A 14279-nucleotide genomic window follows, 5' to 3' on the forward strand; every position below is an offset into this window, starting at 1 on the left:
CTAAACAAATGGGACCTAATGAAACTTAAAAGGTTTTGCACAACAAAGGAAACTATAAGCAAGGTGAAAAGACAGCCCTCAGATTGGGAGAAAATAATAGCAAATGAAGAAACAAAGGATTAATCTCAAAAACATACAAGCAACTCTTGAAGCTCAATTCCAGAAAACTAAATGACACAATCAAAAAATGGGCCAAAGAACTAAACAGACATTTCTCCAAAGAAGACATACAGATGGCTAACAAACACATGAAAAGATGCTCAACATCACTGATTATCAGAGAAATGCAAATCAAAACCACAACGAGGTACCATTACACACCAGTCAGGATGGCTGCTATCCAAAAGTCTACAAGCAATAAATGCTGGAGAGGGTGTGGAGAAAAGGGAACCCTCTTACACTGTTGGTGGGAATGCAAACTAGTACAGCTGCTATGGAAAACAGTGTGGAGATTTCTTAAAAAACTGGAAATAGACCTGCCATATGACCCAGCAATCCCACTTCTGCATACACGCCGAGGAAACCAGATCTGAAAGAGACACGTGCACCCCCATGTTCATCGCAGCACTGTTTATAATAGCCAGGACATGGAAGCAACCTAGATGTCCATCAGCAGATGAATGGATAAGGAAGCTCTGGTACATATACACCATGGAATATTACTCAGCCGTTAAAAAGAATTCATTTGAATCAGTTTTAATGAGATGGATGAAACTGGAGCCCATTATATAGAGTGAAGTAAGCCAGAAAGATAAAGAACATTACAGCATACTAACACATATATAAGGAATTTAGAAAGATGGTAACGACAACCTTATATGCAAAACAGAAAAAGAGACACAGAAGTACAGAACAGACTATTGAACTCTGTGGGAGAAGGTGAGGGTGGGATGTTTCGAGAGAACAGCATGTATATTATCTATGGCAAAACAGATCACCAGCCCAAGTGGGATGCATGAGACAAGTGCTCGGGCCTGGTGCATGGGAGGTCCCGGGGGAGTCGGGTGGGGAGGGAGGTGGGAGGGGGGATCGGGATGGGGAATACGTGTGACTCTATGGCTGATTCATGACAATGTATGACAAAACCCACTGAAAGAAAAGAAAAAAAAAAAAAGAAGTACATTTTGACAACAGAAGGTTTCAAGGGTTGCTAAATGAACTTTAACCATTGTTCCCCCCTTCCCCCCCTCCCCCCCCAGCACAAAGTTACATTATATCCTTCAGGGCTTAAATAGATGACTGAGTCACTGAGAAGTCATTCACAGGGGTCATAAAGTTCCTGACTCCAAAGGAAACTTATTTTGTTATTGATGGAAGGATGTTGATGTAATAGATTGTTTTTGCAATATATAAAATATATGAATGAAGATGGACAGAGAATATTTTTTTAAAAAGAAAAAAATGTTATACCCAGGTTTTAAATAATATTTTCGTTCTGTATGTTTTTGTTGGTATATTTTAGGAATCCATAACCATATTGATGATTTAAAAATAAAGACCTACTAATCTTCCTTTTCTTTGTTCTGCAGCCTGCCTGCATTCCCCTCTGTTTTTACTGTTAATATGTATCCTAAAGCTGTTCTTCATCTTTAAGTTGGAGCGCCCTCTGCTGAGTTGGTAGCAACATTACATTGTGGCCATTTTTTCAGTAGTGGATCCTTTTCCTTCAAAAGGAACAGAACACTTTGAAAATGTACTAAAAAGATGGACTTTCTGCAAATTAAATTGCTCTCAAACTATATCAAACTTGTTACAAAGATACGGGTTCATTTTAATAAACTTTTGTGGGTTTTTTTTGGGAAAAAAAGATACAGGTTCAGTCACATTACTACAAAGAAACAAGTGATCATGAGTTTGAAGATTTTTTTTTAATTAATTTATTTTTTTTTATTAGTTGGAGGCTAATTACTTCACAACATTTCAGTGGGTTTTGTCATACATTGATATGAATCAGCCATAGATTTACATGTATTCACCATCCCGATCCCCCCTCCCACCTCCCTCTCCACCCGATTCTTCTGGGTCTTCCCAGTGCACCAGGCCCGAGCACTTGTCTCACACATCCCACCTGGGCTGGTGATCTGTTTCACCATAGATAATATACATGCTGTTCTTTTGAAACATCCCACCCTCACCTTCTCCCACAGAGTTCAATAGTCTGTTCTGTACTTCTGTGTCTCTTTTTCTGTTTTGCATATAAGGTTGTCGTTACCATCTTTCTAAATTCCTTATATATGTGTTAGTATGCTGTAATGTTCTTTATCTTTCTGGCTTACTTCACTCTGTATAATGGGCTCCAGTTTCATCCATCTCATTAGAACTGGTTCAAATGAATTCTTTTTAATGGCTGAGTAATATTCCATGGTGTATATGTACCAGAGCTTCCTTATCCATTCATCTGCTGATGGGCATCTAGGTTGCTTCCATGTCCTGGCTATTATAAACAGTGCTGCGATGAACATGGGGGTGCACGTGTCTCTTTCAGATCTGGTTTCCTCGGCGTGTATGCCCAGAAGTGGGATTGCTGGGTCATATGGCAGGTCTATTTCCAGTTTTTTAAGAAATCTCCACACTGTTTTCCATAGCAGCTGTACTAGTTTGCATTCCCACCAACAGTGTAAGAGGGTTCCCTTTTCTCCACACCCTCTCCAGCATTTATTGCTTGTAGACTTTTGGATAGCAGCCATCCTGACTGGTGTGTAATGGTACCTCGTTGTGGTTTTGATTTGCATTTCTCTGATAATCAGTGATGTTGAGCATCTTTTCATGTGTTTGTTAGCCATCTGTATGTCTTCTTTGGAGAAATGTCTGTTTAGTTCTTTGGCCCATTTTTTGATTGTGTCATTTAGTTTTCTGGAATTGAGCTTCAAGAGTTGCTTGTATGTTTTTGAGATTAATCCTTTGTTTCTTCATTTGCTATTATTTTCTCCCAATCTGAGGGCTGTCTTTTCACCTTGCTTATAGTTTCCTTTGTTGTGCAAAACCTTTTAAGTTTCATTAGGTCCCATTTGTTTAGTTTTGCTTTTATTTCCAATATTCTGGGAAGTGGGTCATAGAGGATCCTGCTGTGATTTATGTTGGAGAGTGTTTTGCCTATGTTCTCCTCTAGGAGTTTTATAGTTTCTGGTCTTACATTTAGATCTTTAATCCATTTTGAGTTTATTTTTGTGTATGGTGTTAGAATGTGTTCTAGTTTCATTCTTTTACAAGTGGTTGACCAGCTTTCCCAGCACCACTTGTTAAAGAGGTTGTCTTTTTTCCATTGTATATCCTTGTCTCCTTTGTCGAAGATAAGGTGTCCATAGGTTCGTGGATTTATCTCTGGGCTTTCTATTCTGTTCCATTGATCTATATTTCTGTCTTTGTGCCAGTACCATACTGTCTTGATGACTGTGACTTTGTAGTAGAGTCTGAAGTCAGGCAGGTTGATTCCTCCAGTTCCATTCTTCTTTCTCAAGATTACTTTGGCTATTCGAGGTTTTTTGTATTTCCATACAAATTGTGAAATTATTTGTTCTAGTTCTGTGAAAAATACTGTTGGTAGCTTAATAGGGGTTGCTTTGAATCTACAGATTGCTTTGGGTAGTATAGCCATTTTGACAATATTGATTCTTCCAATCCATGAGCATGGTATGTTTCTCCATCTTTTTGTGTCCTCTTTGATTTCTTTCATCAGTGTTTTATAGTTTTCTATGTATAGGTCTTTTGTTTCTTTAGGTAGATATACTCCTAAGTACTTTATTCTTTTTGTTGCAATGGTGAATGGTATTGTTTCCTTAATTTCTCTTTCTGTTTTTTCATTGTTAGTATATAGGAATGCAAGGGATTTTTGTGTGTTAATTTTATATCCTGCAACTTTACTATATTCATTGATTAGCTCTTGTAATTTTCTGGAAGAGTCTTTAGGGTTTTCTATGTAGAGGATCATGTCATCTGCAAACAGCAAGAGTTTCACTTCTTCTTCTCCTATCTGCATTCCTTTTACTTCTTTTTCTGCTCTGATTGCTGTGGCCAAAACTTCCAACACTATGTTGAATAGTAGTGGTGAGAGTGGGCACCCTTGTCTTGTTCCTGATTTCAGGGGAAATGCTTTCAATTTTTCACCATTGAGCATAGTGCTTGCTGTGGGTTTGTCATATATAGCTTTTATTGTGTTGAGGTATGTTCCTTCTATTCCTGCTTTCTGTAGAGTTTTAATCATAAATGGGTGTTGAATTTTGTCAAAGGCTTTCTCTGCATCTATTGAGATAATCATATGGTTTTTATCTTTCAATTTGTTAATGTGGTGTATTACATTGATTGATTTGCGGATATTAAAGAATCCTTGCATTCCTGGGATAAAGCCCACTTGGTCATGATGTATGATTTTTTTAATATGTTGTTGGATTCTGTTTGCTAGAATTTTGTTAAGGATTTTTGCATCTATGTTCATCAGTGATATTGGCCTGTAGTTTTCCTTTTTGTGGCATCTTTATCCGGTTTTGGAATTAGGGTGATGGTGGCCTCATAGAATGAGTTTGGAAGTTTACCTTCTTCTGCAGTTTTCTGGAAGAGTTTGAGTAAGATAGGTGTTAGCTCTTCTCTAAGTTTTTGGTAGAATTCAGCTGTGAAGCCATCTGGTCCTGGGCTTTTGTTTGCTGGAAGATTTCTGATTACAGTTTTAATTTCCATGCTTGTGATGGGTCTGTTAAGATCTTCTGTTTCTTCCTGGTTCAGTTTTGGAAAGTTATACTTTTCTAAGAATTTTTCCATTTCTTCCAAGTTGTCCATTTTATTGGCATAGAGCTGCTGGTAGTAGTCTCTTATGATCCTTTGTATTTCAGTGTTGTCTGTTGTGATCTCTCCATTTTCATTTCTAATTTTGTTAATTTGGTTTGTCTCTCTTTGTTTCCTGATGAGTCTGGCTAATGTTTTGTCAATTTTGTTTATTTTTTCAAAAAACCAGCTTTTAGCTTTGTTGATTTTTGCTATTGTCTCTTTAGTTTCTTTTGCATTTATTTCTGCCCTAATTTTTAAGATTTATTTCCTTCTACTAACCCTGGGGTTCTTCATTTCTTCCTTCTCTAGTTGCTTTAGGTGTAGAGTTAGGTTATTTATTTGACTTTTTTCTTGTTTCTTGAGGTAAGCCTGTAATGCTATGAACCTTCCCCTTAACACTGCTTTTACAGTGTCCCATAGGTTTTGGGTTGTTGTGTTTTCATTTTCATTCATTTCTATGCATATTTTGATTTCTTTTTTGATTTCTTCTATGATTTGTTGGTTATTCAGAAGCGTGTTATTTAGCCTCCATATGTTTGAATTTTTAACAATGTTTTTCCTGTAATTGAGATCAGGTGGTGGTGGTCAGAAAAGATGACTGGAATGATTTCAATTTTTTTGAATTTACCAAGACTAGATTTATGGCCCAGGATGTGATCTATTCTGGAGAAGGTTCCGTGTGCACTTGAGAAAAAGGTGAAATTGTTTGTTTTGGGGTGAAATGTCCTATAGATATCAATTAGGTCTAGCTGGTCCATTGTGTCATTTAAAGTTTGTGTTTGCTTGTTAATTTTCTGTTTAGTTGATCTATCCATAGTTGTGAGTGGGGTATTAAAGTCTCCCACTATTATTGTGTTACTATTAATTTCCTCTTTGATACTCGTTAGCGTTTGCCTTACATATTGCAGTGCTCCTATGTTGGGTGCATATATATTTATAATTGTTATATCTTCTTCTTGGATTGATCCTTTGATCATTATGTAGTGTCCTTCTTTGTCTCTTTTCACAGCGTGTATTTGAAAGTCTATTTTATCTGATATGAGTATTGTGATTCCTGCTTTCTTTTGTTCTCCGTTTGTGTGAAATATTTTTTCCAGCCCTTCACTTTTAGTCTGTATGTGTCTCTTGTTTTAAGGTGGGTCTCTTGTAGACAGCATATATAGGGGTCTTGTTTTTGTATCCATTCAGCCAGTCTTTGTCTTTTGGTTGGGGCATTCAACCCATTTACATTTAAGGTAATTATTGATATGTATGTTCCCGTTGCCATTTCCTTTGTTGTTTTGGGTTCACGTTTATACAACCTTTCTGTGTTTCCTGTCTAGAGAAGATCCTTTAGCATTTGTTGAAGAGCTGGTTTGGTGGTGCTGAATTCTCTCAGCTTTTGCTTGTCTGTAAAGCTTATGAATTCTCCTTCATATCTGAATGAGATCTTTGCTGGATACAGTCATCTAGGTTGTAGATTATTCTCTTTCATTACTTTAAGTATGTCCTGCCATTCCCTTCTGGCCTGAATGGTTTCTATTGATAGATCAGCTATTATCCTTATGGGAATCCCTTTGTGTGTTATTTGTAGTTTCTCCCTTGCTGCTTTTAATATTTGTTCTTTGTGTTTGATCTTTGTTAATTTGATTAATATGTGTCTTGGCGTGTTTCGCCTTGGGTTTATCCTGTTTGCGATTCCCTGGGTTTCGTGGACCTGTGTTACTATTTCCTTCCCCATTTTAGGGAAGTTTTCAGCTATTATCTCCTCGAGTATTTTCTCATGGGCTTTCTTTTTGTCTTCTTCTTCTGGGACTCCTATGATTCGAATGTTGGGGCGTTTCACATTGTCCCAGAGGTCCCTGAGGTTGTCCTCATTTCTTTTTATTCTTTTTTCTTTTTTCCTCTCTGCTTCATTTATTTCCACCATTTTATCTTCTACCTCACTTATCCTATCTTCTATCTCTGTTATTCTACTGTTGCTTCCCTCCAGAGTGTTTTTGATCTCATTTATTGCATTATTCATTTTTAATTGACTCTTTTTTATTTCTTCTAGGTCTTTATTAAACATTTCTTGCATCTTCTTAATCTTTGTCTCCAGGCTATTTATCTGTAACTCCATTTTGTTTTCATGATTTTGGATATTTTTATTATCATTATTCTAAATTCTTTTTCAGGTAGATTCCCTATCTCCTCCTCTTTTGTTTGACTTGGTGGGCATTTTTCATGTTCCTTTAGCTGTTGGGTATTTCTCTGCCTTTTCATCTTGTTTAGATTGCTGTGTCTGGAGTGGGTTTTCTGTATTCTAGAGGTCTGTGGTTCCTTTTTATTGTGGAGGTTTCACCCAGTGGGTGGGGTTAGACGATTGGCTTATCAAGGTTTCCTGGTTAGGGAAGCTTGCGTCGGTGTTCTGGTGCATGGAACTGGATTTCTTCTCTCTGGAGTGCAATGGAGTGCCCAGTAATGAGTTTTGAGATGGGTCTATGTGTTAGGTGTGACTTTGGGCAGCCTGTATGTTGATGCTAAGGGCTATGTTCCTGCGTTGCTGGAGAATTTGTGTGGTATGTCTTGCTCTGGAACTTACTGGCTCTTGGGTGGTGGTTGGTTTCAGTGTAGGTATGGAGGCTTTTGGATGGTCTCTTATTACTTAATGTTCTGTGTAGTCAGGAGTTTTCTGGTGTTCTCAGGTTTCTGGCTTAAGTCTCCTACCTCTGGATTTCAGCCTTATTCTTCCAGTAGCCTCAAGACTTCTCCAACTCTACAGCACTGATAATAAAACTTACAGGTTAATGGTGAAAAGATTCTCCACCATGAGGGACACCCAGAGAGGTTCACAGAGTTACATGGAAAAGAGGAGAGGGAGGAGGGAGATATAGATGAGCAGGAGGAGAAAAAGGGGGACTCAAGAGGAGAGAGACAGATCTACGCAGTTGTCTGTTCCCAAAGAGTTCTCCGTAGCCCAGACACCTGCAAAGATTCACAGAATTGGATTGGGAAGAGAAGGGGAAAGGAGGAAATAGAGGTGTTCTGAGGTAGAAAACAGAGAGTCAAGATTGGGAGAGAATAATCAACACACTCCTGAATAAAAATGGGAACTGAATATTGGCTTCTTAAATGTCCAAAATTTATATCACATACTGAAAAACAAAGATGAAAAATCTAGAGTAGAGGTTAGAGTCTTAAAAATACAATATTAAAAAACAAAAACAAAAAATTTTAGAAATATATATGAAGCTTGGTTTAAAAATAGGGCTTCTCTTTTTTTTTTTTTGCAAGGTTATAGTGAAATGAAAATGAAAATTAAGGAGTAGTAGAGGAGTAATAGAGGACTTTAAAGGAAAATAAGAGAAAAAGAAAAAAAAAAAGAAAAAAAATTTTTTCCTAATTAAAAAAATCATAAAAATATATGAAAATGAAAGTTAAGGAGTAATGGGGGTGTAATAGGGAATTTTAAAAGAAGATAAATGAGAAAAAATGAAAAAGAAAAGAAAAAAAATTTTAATTAAAAAAAAAAGAAGGTAAAAATATATCTAGGAATTTCTCTGGAGATGTTGTGGTCAGTGTGGGTTCGGTTCAGTTTCAGATAACTCCTCGTTCCAGCTTTCACTTCTTGATATCTATAGGCCCCTTCTGGTGTAGTTGGTGTTACCTACAGGGATTTTAATCTGTTGCACTGATCCCTTCTGAAGCGGTTCCCTTTGTTTATTTAGCTTCTGTTTGCCAGTCTCTTCAGTGCCTAATTTCCGCCCTGACACAGGCGGGCGGAGGTGGTCTCTTGTTTAGGTTCACTAATTCAGTCGTGCTGCGGGGAGGGAGGGACGCTGCTTTCCCCATCTATGCTGCTCAGGCTCCCCGCTGCTCTATATGGAGCGGGCCCTGCGTTGCGTGCGGTTCCAGTTTTCGGGTACTCCACAAAAGTGCAGACTCGGTTGCGCCTGCGTTTTGTGCCTTCCATGGCCCGAGCAGCTCAGGCAGCCAGGAGCTTAATGGGCACACTCTCCCCAGGTGCGGCACGCCTTCTCCCCTCCGCGGCCCCAGCCTCAGTTTCCGCCAGTGCCGGTCAGGTGCATGCGCCTTGAGTTTAGCCGTGACCCTCCCGGCGGATGTCGGCCATCCAGAATCTCAGGAAGTCTTTGGTTAGAAACTGGAGGCCTGTTTGCAGTGTGGTAGGGAATGCCGTCTTTGGGGCCGAGTTTGCCCCTTTCCCCTCCCCCCTGCCTCCTGCCTCTGGCGGGGACGGGTCGGTCCGCAGCTGGCTAGCTCTTCTCTGGACTTGCTCAGACCCTTTGTTGTGCGAACGGCCGGCAGTGTGTTCGGGCTGGTTAATTTTCTCTCTCTCTCCTGCTATCCAACAGTTTAAGTTGGAATCTCACAAAAGCTCCCTCCGATTGCCCTCAGGGCACTCAGGCCCGGTTCTTACCCTAAGCAATGCCTCCCGCTCCACTCCGTTCCGCCCCCACTTGTTGGTGGTGGATGCGGTCGTCTGGGGTACTTTTTCGCTGGGAGTTGCTTTTAGGCACGTAATCTGTGGGTTTTATTTATTTTTCCTCCCAGTTAGGTTGCCCTCCGAGATTTGAAAACTTCCCCCAGACCCGCCAGTGCGAGGGTTTCCTGGTGTTTGGAAACTTCCTCTATTACGACTCCCTTCCTGGAACGGGTCTCCCTCCCTAGCTCTTTTGTCTCTCTTTTTATCTTTTATATTTTGTCCTACCTCCTTTCGAAGACAATGGGCTGCTTTTTTGGGCGCCTGATGTCCTCAGCTAGCGATCAGAAGTTGTTTTGTGAAGTTTGCTCTGTGGTCAATTGTTCTTTCGGTGAATTTGTAGGGGAGAAAGTGGTCTCCCCATCCTATTCATCTGCCATTTGGGCTCCTCCCCCAGAACAACTTTATACTAGCAGAGATTTTCAAACTTTAACATGTGAAAGATGACCTGGGGCTCTGATGTAACTGCAACTCTTATTTAGTAGACCGGGGCAACTTCCAGATGTTCAAGCTGGTTTTAGAAAAGGCAGAGGAACCAGAGATCAAATTGCCAACATCCGTTGGATCATCAAAAATGCAAGAGAGTTCCAGAAAAACATCTACTTCTGCTTTATTGACTATGCCAAAGCCTTTGACTATGTGGATCACAACAAATGGTGGAAAATTTTTAAAGAGATGGGAATATCAGAACACCTGACCTGCCTCTTGAGATATCTGTATGTGGTCAAGAAGCAACAGTTAGAACTGGACATGGAACAACAGACTGGTTCCAAATCGGGAAAGGAGTACATCAAGGCTGTATATTGTCACCCTGCTCATTTAAATTATATGGAGAGTACATCATGAGAAATTCTGGACTGGATGAAGCACAGGCTGGAGTCAAGATTGCTGGGAGAGATATCAGTAATCTCAGATATGCAGATGACTCCACAGTAATGGCAGAAAGTGAAGAAGAACTAAAGAGCCTCTTGATGGAAGTGAAAGAGGAGAGTGAAAAAGTTGGCTTAAAGCTCAACATTCAGAAAACTAATATCATGGTATCTGGTCCCATCACTTCATGGCAAATAGATGGGGAAACAATGGAAATAGTGACTGAGTTTATTTTTTGGGGCTCCAAAATCACTGTAGATGGTGACTGCAGCCATGAAATTAAAAGATGCTTACTCCTTTGAAGAAAAATTATAACCAACATAGATAGCATATTAAAAAGCAGAGACATTACTTTGCCAACCAACGTCCATCTAGTCAAGGCTATGGTTTTTCCAGTAGTCATGTATGAATGTGAGAGTTGGACTATAAAGAAAGCTAAGTGCCGAAGAATTGATGCTTTTGAACTGTGGTATTGGAGAAGACTCTTGAGAGCCCCCTTGGACTGCAAGGAGATCCAACCCATGAATCCTAAAGGAAATCAGTCCTGAATATTCATTGGAAGGACTGATGTTGAAGCCTTAGCTCCAATACTTTGTCCATCTGATGTGAAGACTGTCGAAAAGACCCTGATGCTGGGAAAGATTGAAAGCAGGGGGAGAAGGGGACAACAGAGGATGAGATGGTTGGATGGCATCACCAATTCAATGGACATGAGTTTGAGTAACTCCGGGAGTTGGTGATGGACAGGGAGGCCTGGTGTGCTCTAGTCCATGAGGTCACAAAGAGTTGGACAGGACTAGCGACTTAACTGAACTGGGGTGGTGTCGGAAATGGACATGCTGAGATTCTGCATACCTAATCAGCTTTCAAGTGATACTGATGCCATTGGTCTGCAGCACACTTTTGTGTAACAAGTCTTGAAGTTCATGTACTTCCTGAGCTATTTTGATCTTTCACACTGATCTTTTGAGCTAAAAATTATTAATCCATTTTACTTATTTTAAAAAATCAGATTTATTGTAGTATGTTTCCACAGAGTAAAATTAAACCATTTAGTACATAGTGCTGTGCATTTTAACAAGCTCATACAGTTGTGTAAACACCACTGTAATCAAAACATAGAACAGTTCCATCACTCCCCCCAGCTCCTCAACACCTGACAACTACTGATCTGCTTTCTGTCACTATAGTTTTCCCTTTTCTAGGATGTCATGTAATGTATGGCTGCATGCATCAGTTCCTTTTTATTGCTGACTAGTATTCCATTGTATGAATGCAACATAGGTTGCTTATCTAACATTCACCCACTTAACATTTTGCTTATTTATGTATTTTGGTAATTATGAAGAAAACAGCTATGAACATTCTTGTACAAGTTTTGTGCAAACATAAGTTTGTCAGTTAAATATTTTAAATTATTTATTTTAATTGGAGGACAATTACTCCAGTACATTGTGATGACCTCTGGTATACCTGAACATGAGTCACCCATAGGCATCCACGTGTTCCCTCCCTCCTGAACCCCACTCCCTTGCCCCTCCCCATCCCATCCCTCCAGGTTGCCACAGAGCACTGACTTTGTGTTCCCTGCATCACACATCAAACACCCGCTGGCTATCTGTTTTACACATAGCAATGTATATGTTTCAATGCTGTTCTCTCAAATTATCCCGCCCTCTCCTTCTCCCACTGTGTCCAAAAGTCTGTTCTTTATGTCTGTGTCTCCTTTGCTGTCCTGCATGTAGGATGATTGGTTCTATCTTTTGAGATTCCATATATATGCATTAATGTATGGTATTTGTTTTTCTCTGTCAGTCAAAATGTTGACAAGTAATTCCTCTATTTACTACAAAAAGAAAAAAAGAAAGAAAAGAAAAAAAAAATTAGAGTCTGAGATGACCATTTCAAGGAGCTTCTCTTTAAGTACACAGTGTTCATAGTAGGGATTAAAAGAGATTTTACAAGGATGGATAGAAAATTTGATGATGTTTGAGGACTTTTCCAAAGGGAGAGGATAATTCTTAACAAAACTGGAACTTGGGAGGAGAAAAAAAAAAATAAATGGGTTTCAAGATGATTGTAACTAAACAGGCAGCCCTCAGTTTACAAACTCTAGATTTGCATATGTCTTAAATATAGTATTTAAGTATATGCAAAATAGTATGACGGGAAGTAAATTCAAGGCCTGCGTGTCTGGGTTTTGTTTAGTAATTAGTCTGGACTAATTAGCTGGAACTAGTCTTTGTTTAATAATTCAAAAGATGTGGGCAGATCCTTATTTACAAGTACAGATCTGTATCTCCTCAGATAATAGGAACCCAGTGATAGTTTTTATAAGCAGCTGTGGATGAACAGAGCATTACTGCAATTAATATTTCACCTGATTGGTACTTGAGAGTATTAGGATCTTTCAGACAGTATACAACCCTGTTAAGAGGCAGATACTCATACTCTCGTTTTACTGATGAGAGGCTACCCAGGGAGGTTATGCCACATCTCCGAGTTTACACAGCTGAAAGATTAGGACCCTGCCTGGTATTTTCTCTGTAAGTCCACTGTCCCTTCGCTTATCCCATGTTATGCAGTAAGAGTTCTGAATTTCCTGGGCAGTAATCCCAAGCCTTGTAGCAACATCCATCTTGAGGAGGAGCGGCCTGAAGTTTTTCTGATATGTGCTAAGATTCTAAAACTCCTCGGGCAGATCACACTAAGCTGTAGATTGAAGTAGCCCCATCCACCTGGATGGACGCTGACTTTTTCTGCGAAACGGTCTCCTCCACCCCTACACGCCCACTTTTATTGAGCTACAATTATACAACACTGTATTCATTTTAGGTGTTCCTTTTCAGTTTTTCAATTGCTTTCAGATTTAACTCCTCTGCGTTTTAAAGCTTAATTCCCATCCCAGGTGTGCAGTCAGCCAACTCTCTCATTTCTGTGAATGGAAAACAGATTCAGAGACTGGATCTGTGGAGTTGCAGGAAAAAAAAAAAAAGATGTGTGCGAAACAAAGCCGCAGAAGGTCCAATTTCCCTGCGGAGAGAACTATTTCTGAGCAGTTCACCAGGGCTACAAGCCGAAAGGGAGGGCAGGCTTGAAGTGAAGGAACCTGAGCGACAGCCTGCCGCCCCACCCCGCACCCCGACACACACACACCCCCGCCCCTCGTTAACACGCTGACGCAGAATCCCACAGTCTCTGGGGCTCCCCTCTCGCCCCGCGCCTCCGACTGCTCCACTCAGATGGAGCAGCGCTCACGCCCAGGTCCCAGTGCCCCTCCGGGCCCCACCCCGCAGCCTTTGCACTTCCTGCCCGTCCCGGGCTGCGCCTGGCCCGTCCCCCGCGCTTCTCGGGGAGGCCGGCGCCGGCGAGCTCCTCCCAGAGCAGCAGCGAGAGCGGCCACTCCCTGTGCGCCGCGGCGGCTCGTAGGGGCTCGGCTCGGCGGACTGCAAGTGGCAGTCCCTCAGCCGCCAGGCCTCGGCCCCCCTGAGCTCCCTCGGCTGAACGGGCCAGCGCCTCCGGTATCATGCTGCGCTGGCTGCGGCGCTTCGTGCTGCCCACCGCGGCCTGCCAGGACGCGGAGCCGCCGACGCGCTACGAGACCCTCTTTCAGAAACTGGACCGTAACGGGGACGGCGTGGTGGACATCAGCGAGCTGCAGGAGGGACTCAAAAGCTTGGGCATCCCCCTGGGCCAGGACGCCGAGGAGGTGGGTCGCTGCGGGGCGCGGCCCGAGGGCCGGGAGGGCTGCGGGGACTCTGGGCGCCCCAGGACTAGGGCGGCGGCCCGCGGCTCTGCAGGAAGAGGCCGGACTAGAGGCGGCCAGGTACTCCAGAACGGATGCTCGTCGAGATCTGAAAGGCTACTGGTGTTTTTCCAGAAAAAATGAGTGCGGCGGATGCTCTAGCTCGCTCTTAACAGTTCAAAATCGTGTACTTTTGGTACCCCCACCCCCTTTTTGTAGCTCTCAGCCTCTGTAAACATTTAATGAATTTTTTTTTTTTTTTTAAGCTCTCAAACTTCAGTGGCCCCAAATTGTGTAAAAAGGCTCACATTTTGTATCTTTCTTCGAAGCTGCTTTCTTAAATCAGATAGTTTGCTGTTTTAGAACTGTTTGAAAACCCATCGTATTTACACCCCCCCCCCCCCAACTTCCCGTTGAGGAGAGGCAACATTCCATTGTTTAAGA

General features: G+C 41.3%; 1 protein-coding gene across 1 annotated transcript in view; it reads left to right on the forward strand.

The window, feature by feature from the left end:
* The first annotated feature begins 13461 nt into the window (after positions 1-13461).
* The window catches only part of LOC133040970 (mitochondrial adenyl nucleotide antiporter SLC25A24), a 62487-nt gene continuing 61669 nt past the window's right edge, over positions 13462-14279 (forward strand). Inside the window, exon 1 of the mRNA XM_061121260.1 lies at positions 13462-13799. Within this exon, the coding sequence (XP_060977243.1) occupies positions 13617-13799 (183 nt within the window). The 5' untranslated portion in view covers positions 13462-13616. The remainder of the gene's footprint in view (positions 13800-14279) is intronic.

The sequence above is a fragment of the Dama dama genome, chromosome 20 (genome assembly GCF_033118175.1).
Source record: "Dama dama isolate Ldn47 chromosome 20, ASM3311817v1, whole genome shotgun sequence".
In the NCBI taxonomy this organism is placed as follows: Eukaryota; Metazoa; Chordata; class Mammalia; order Artiodactyla; family Cervidae; genus Dama; species Dama dama.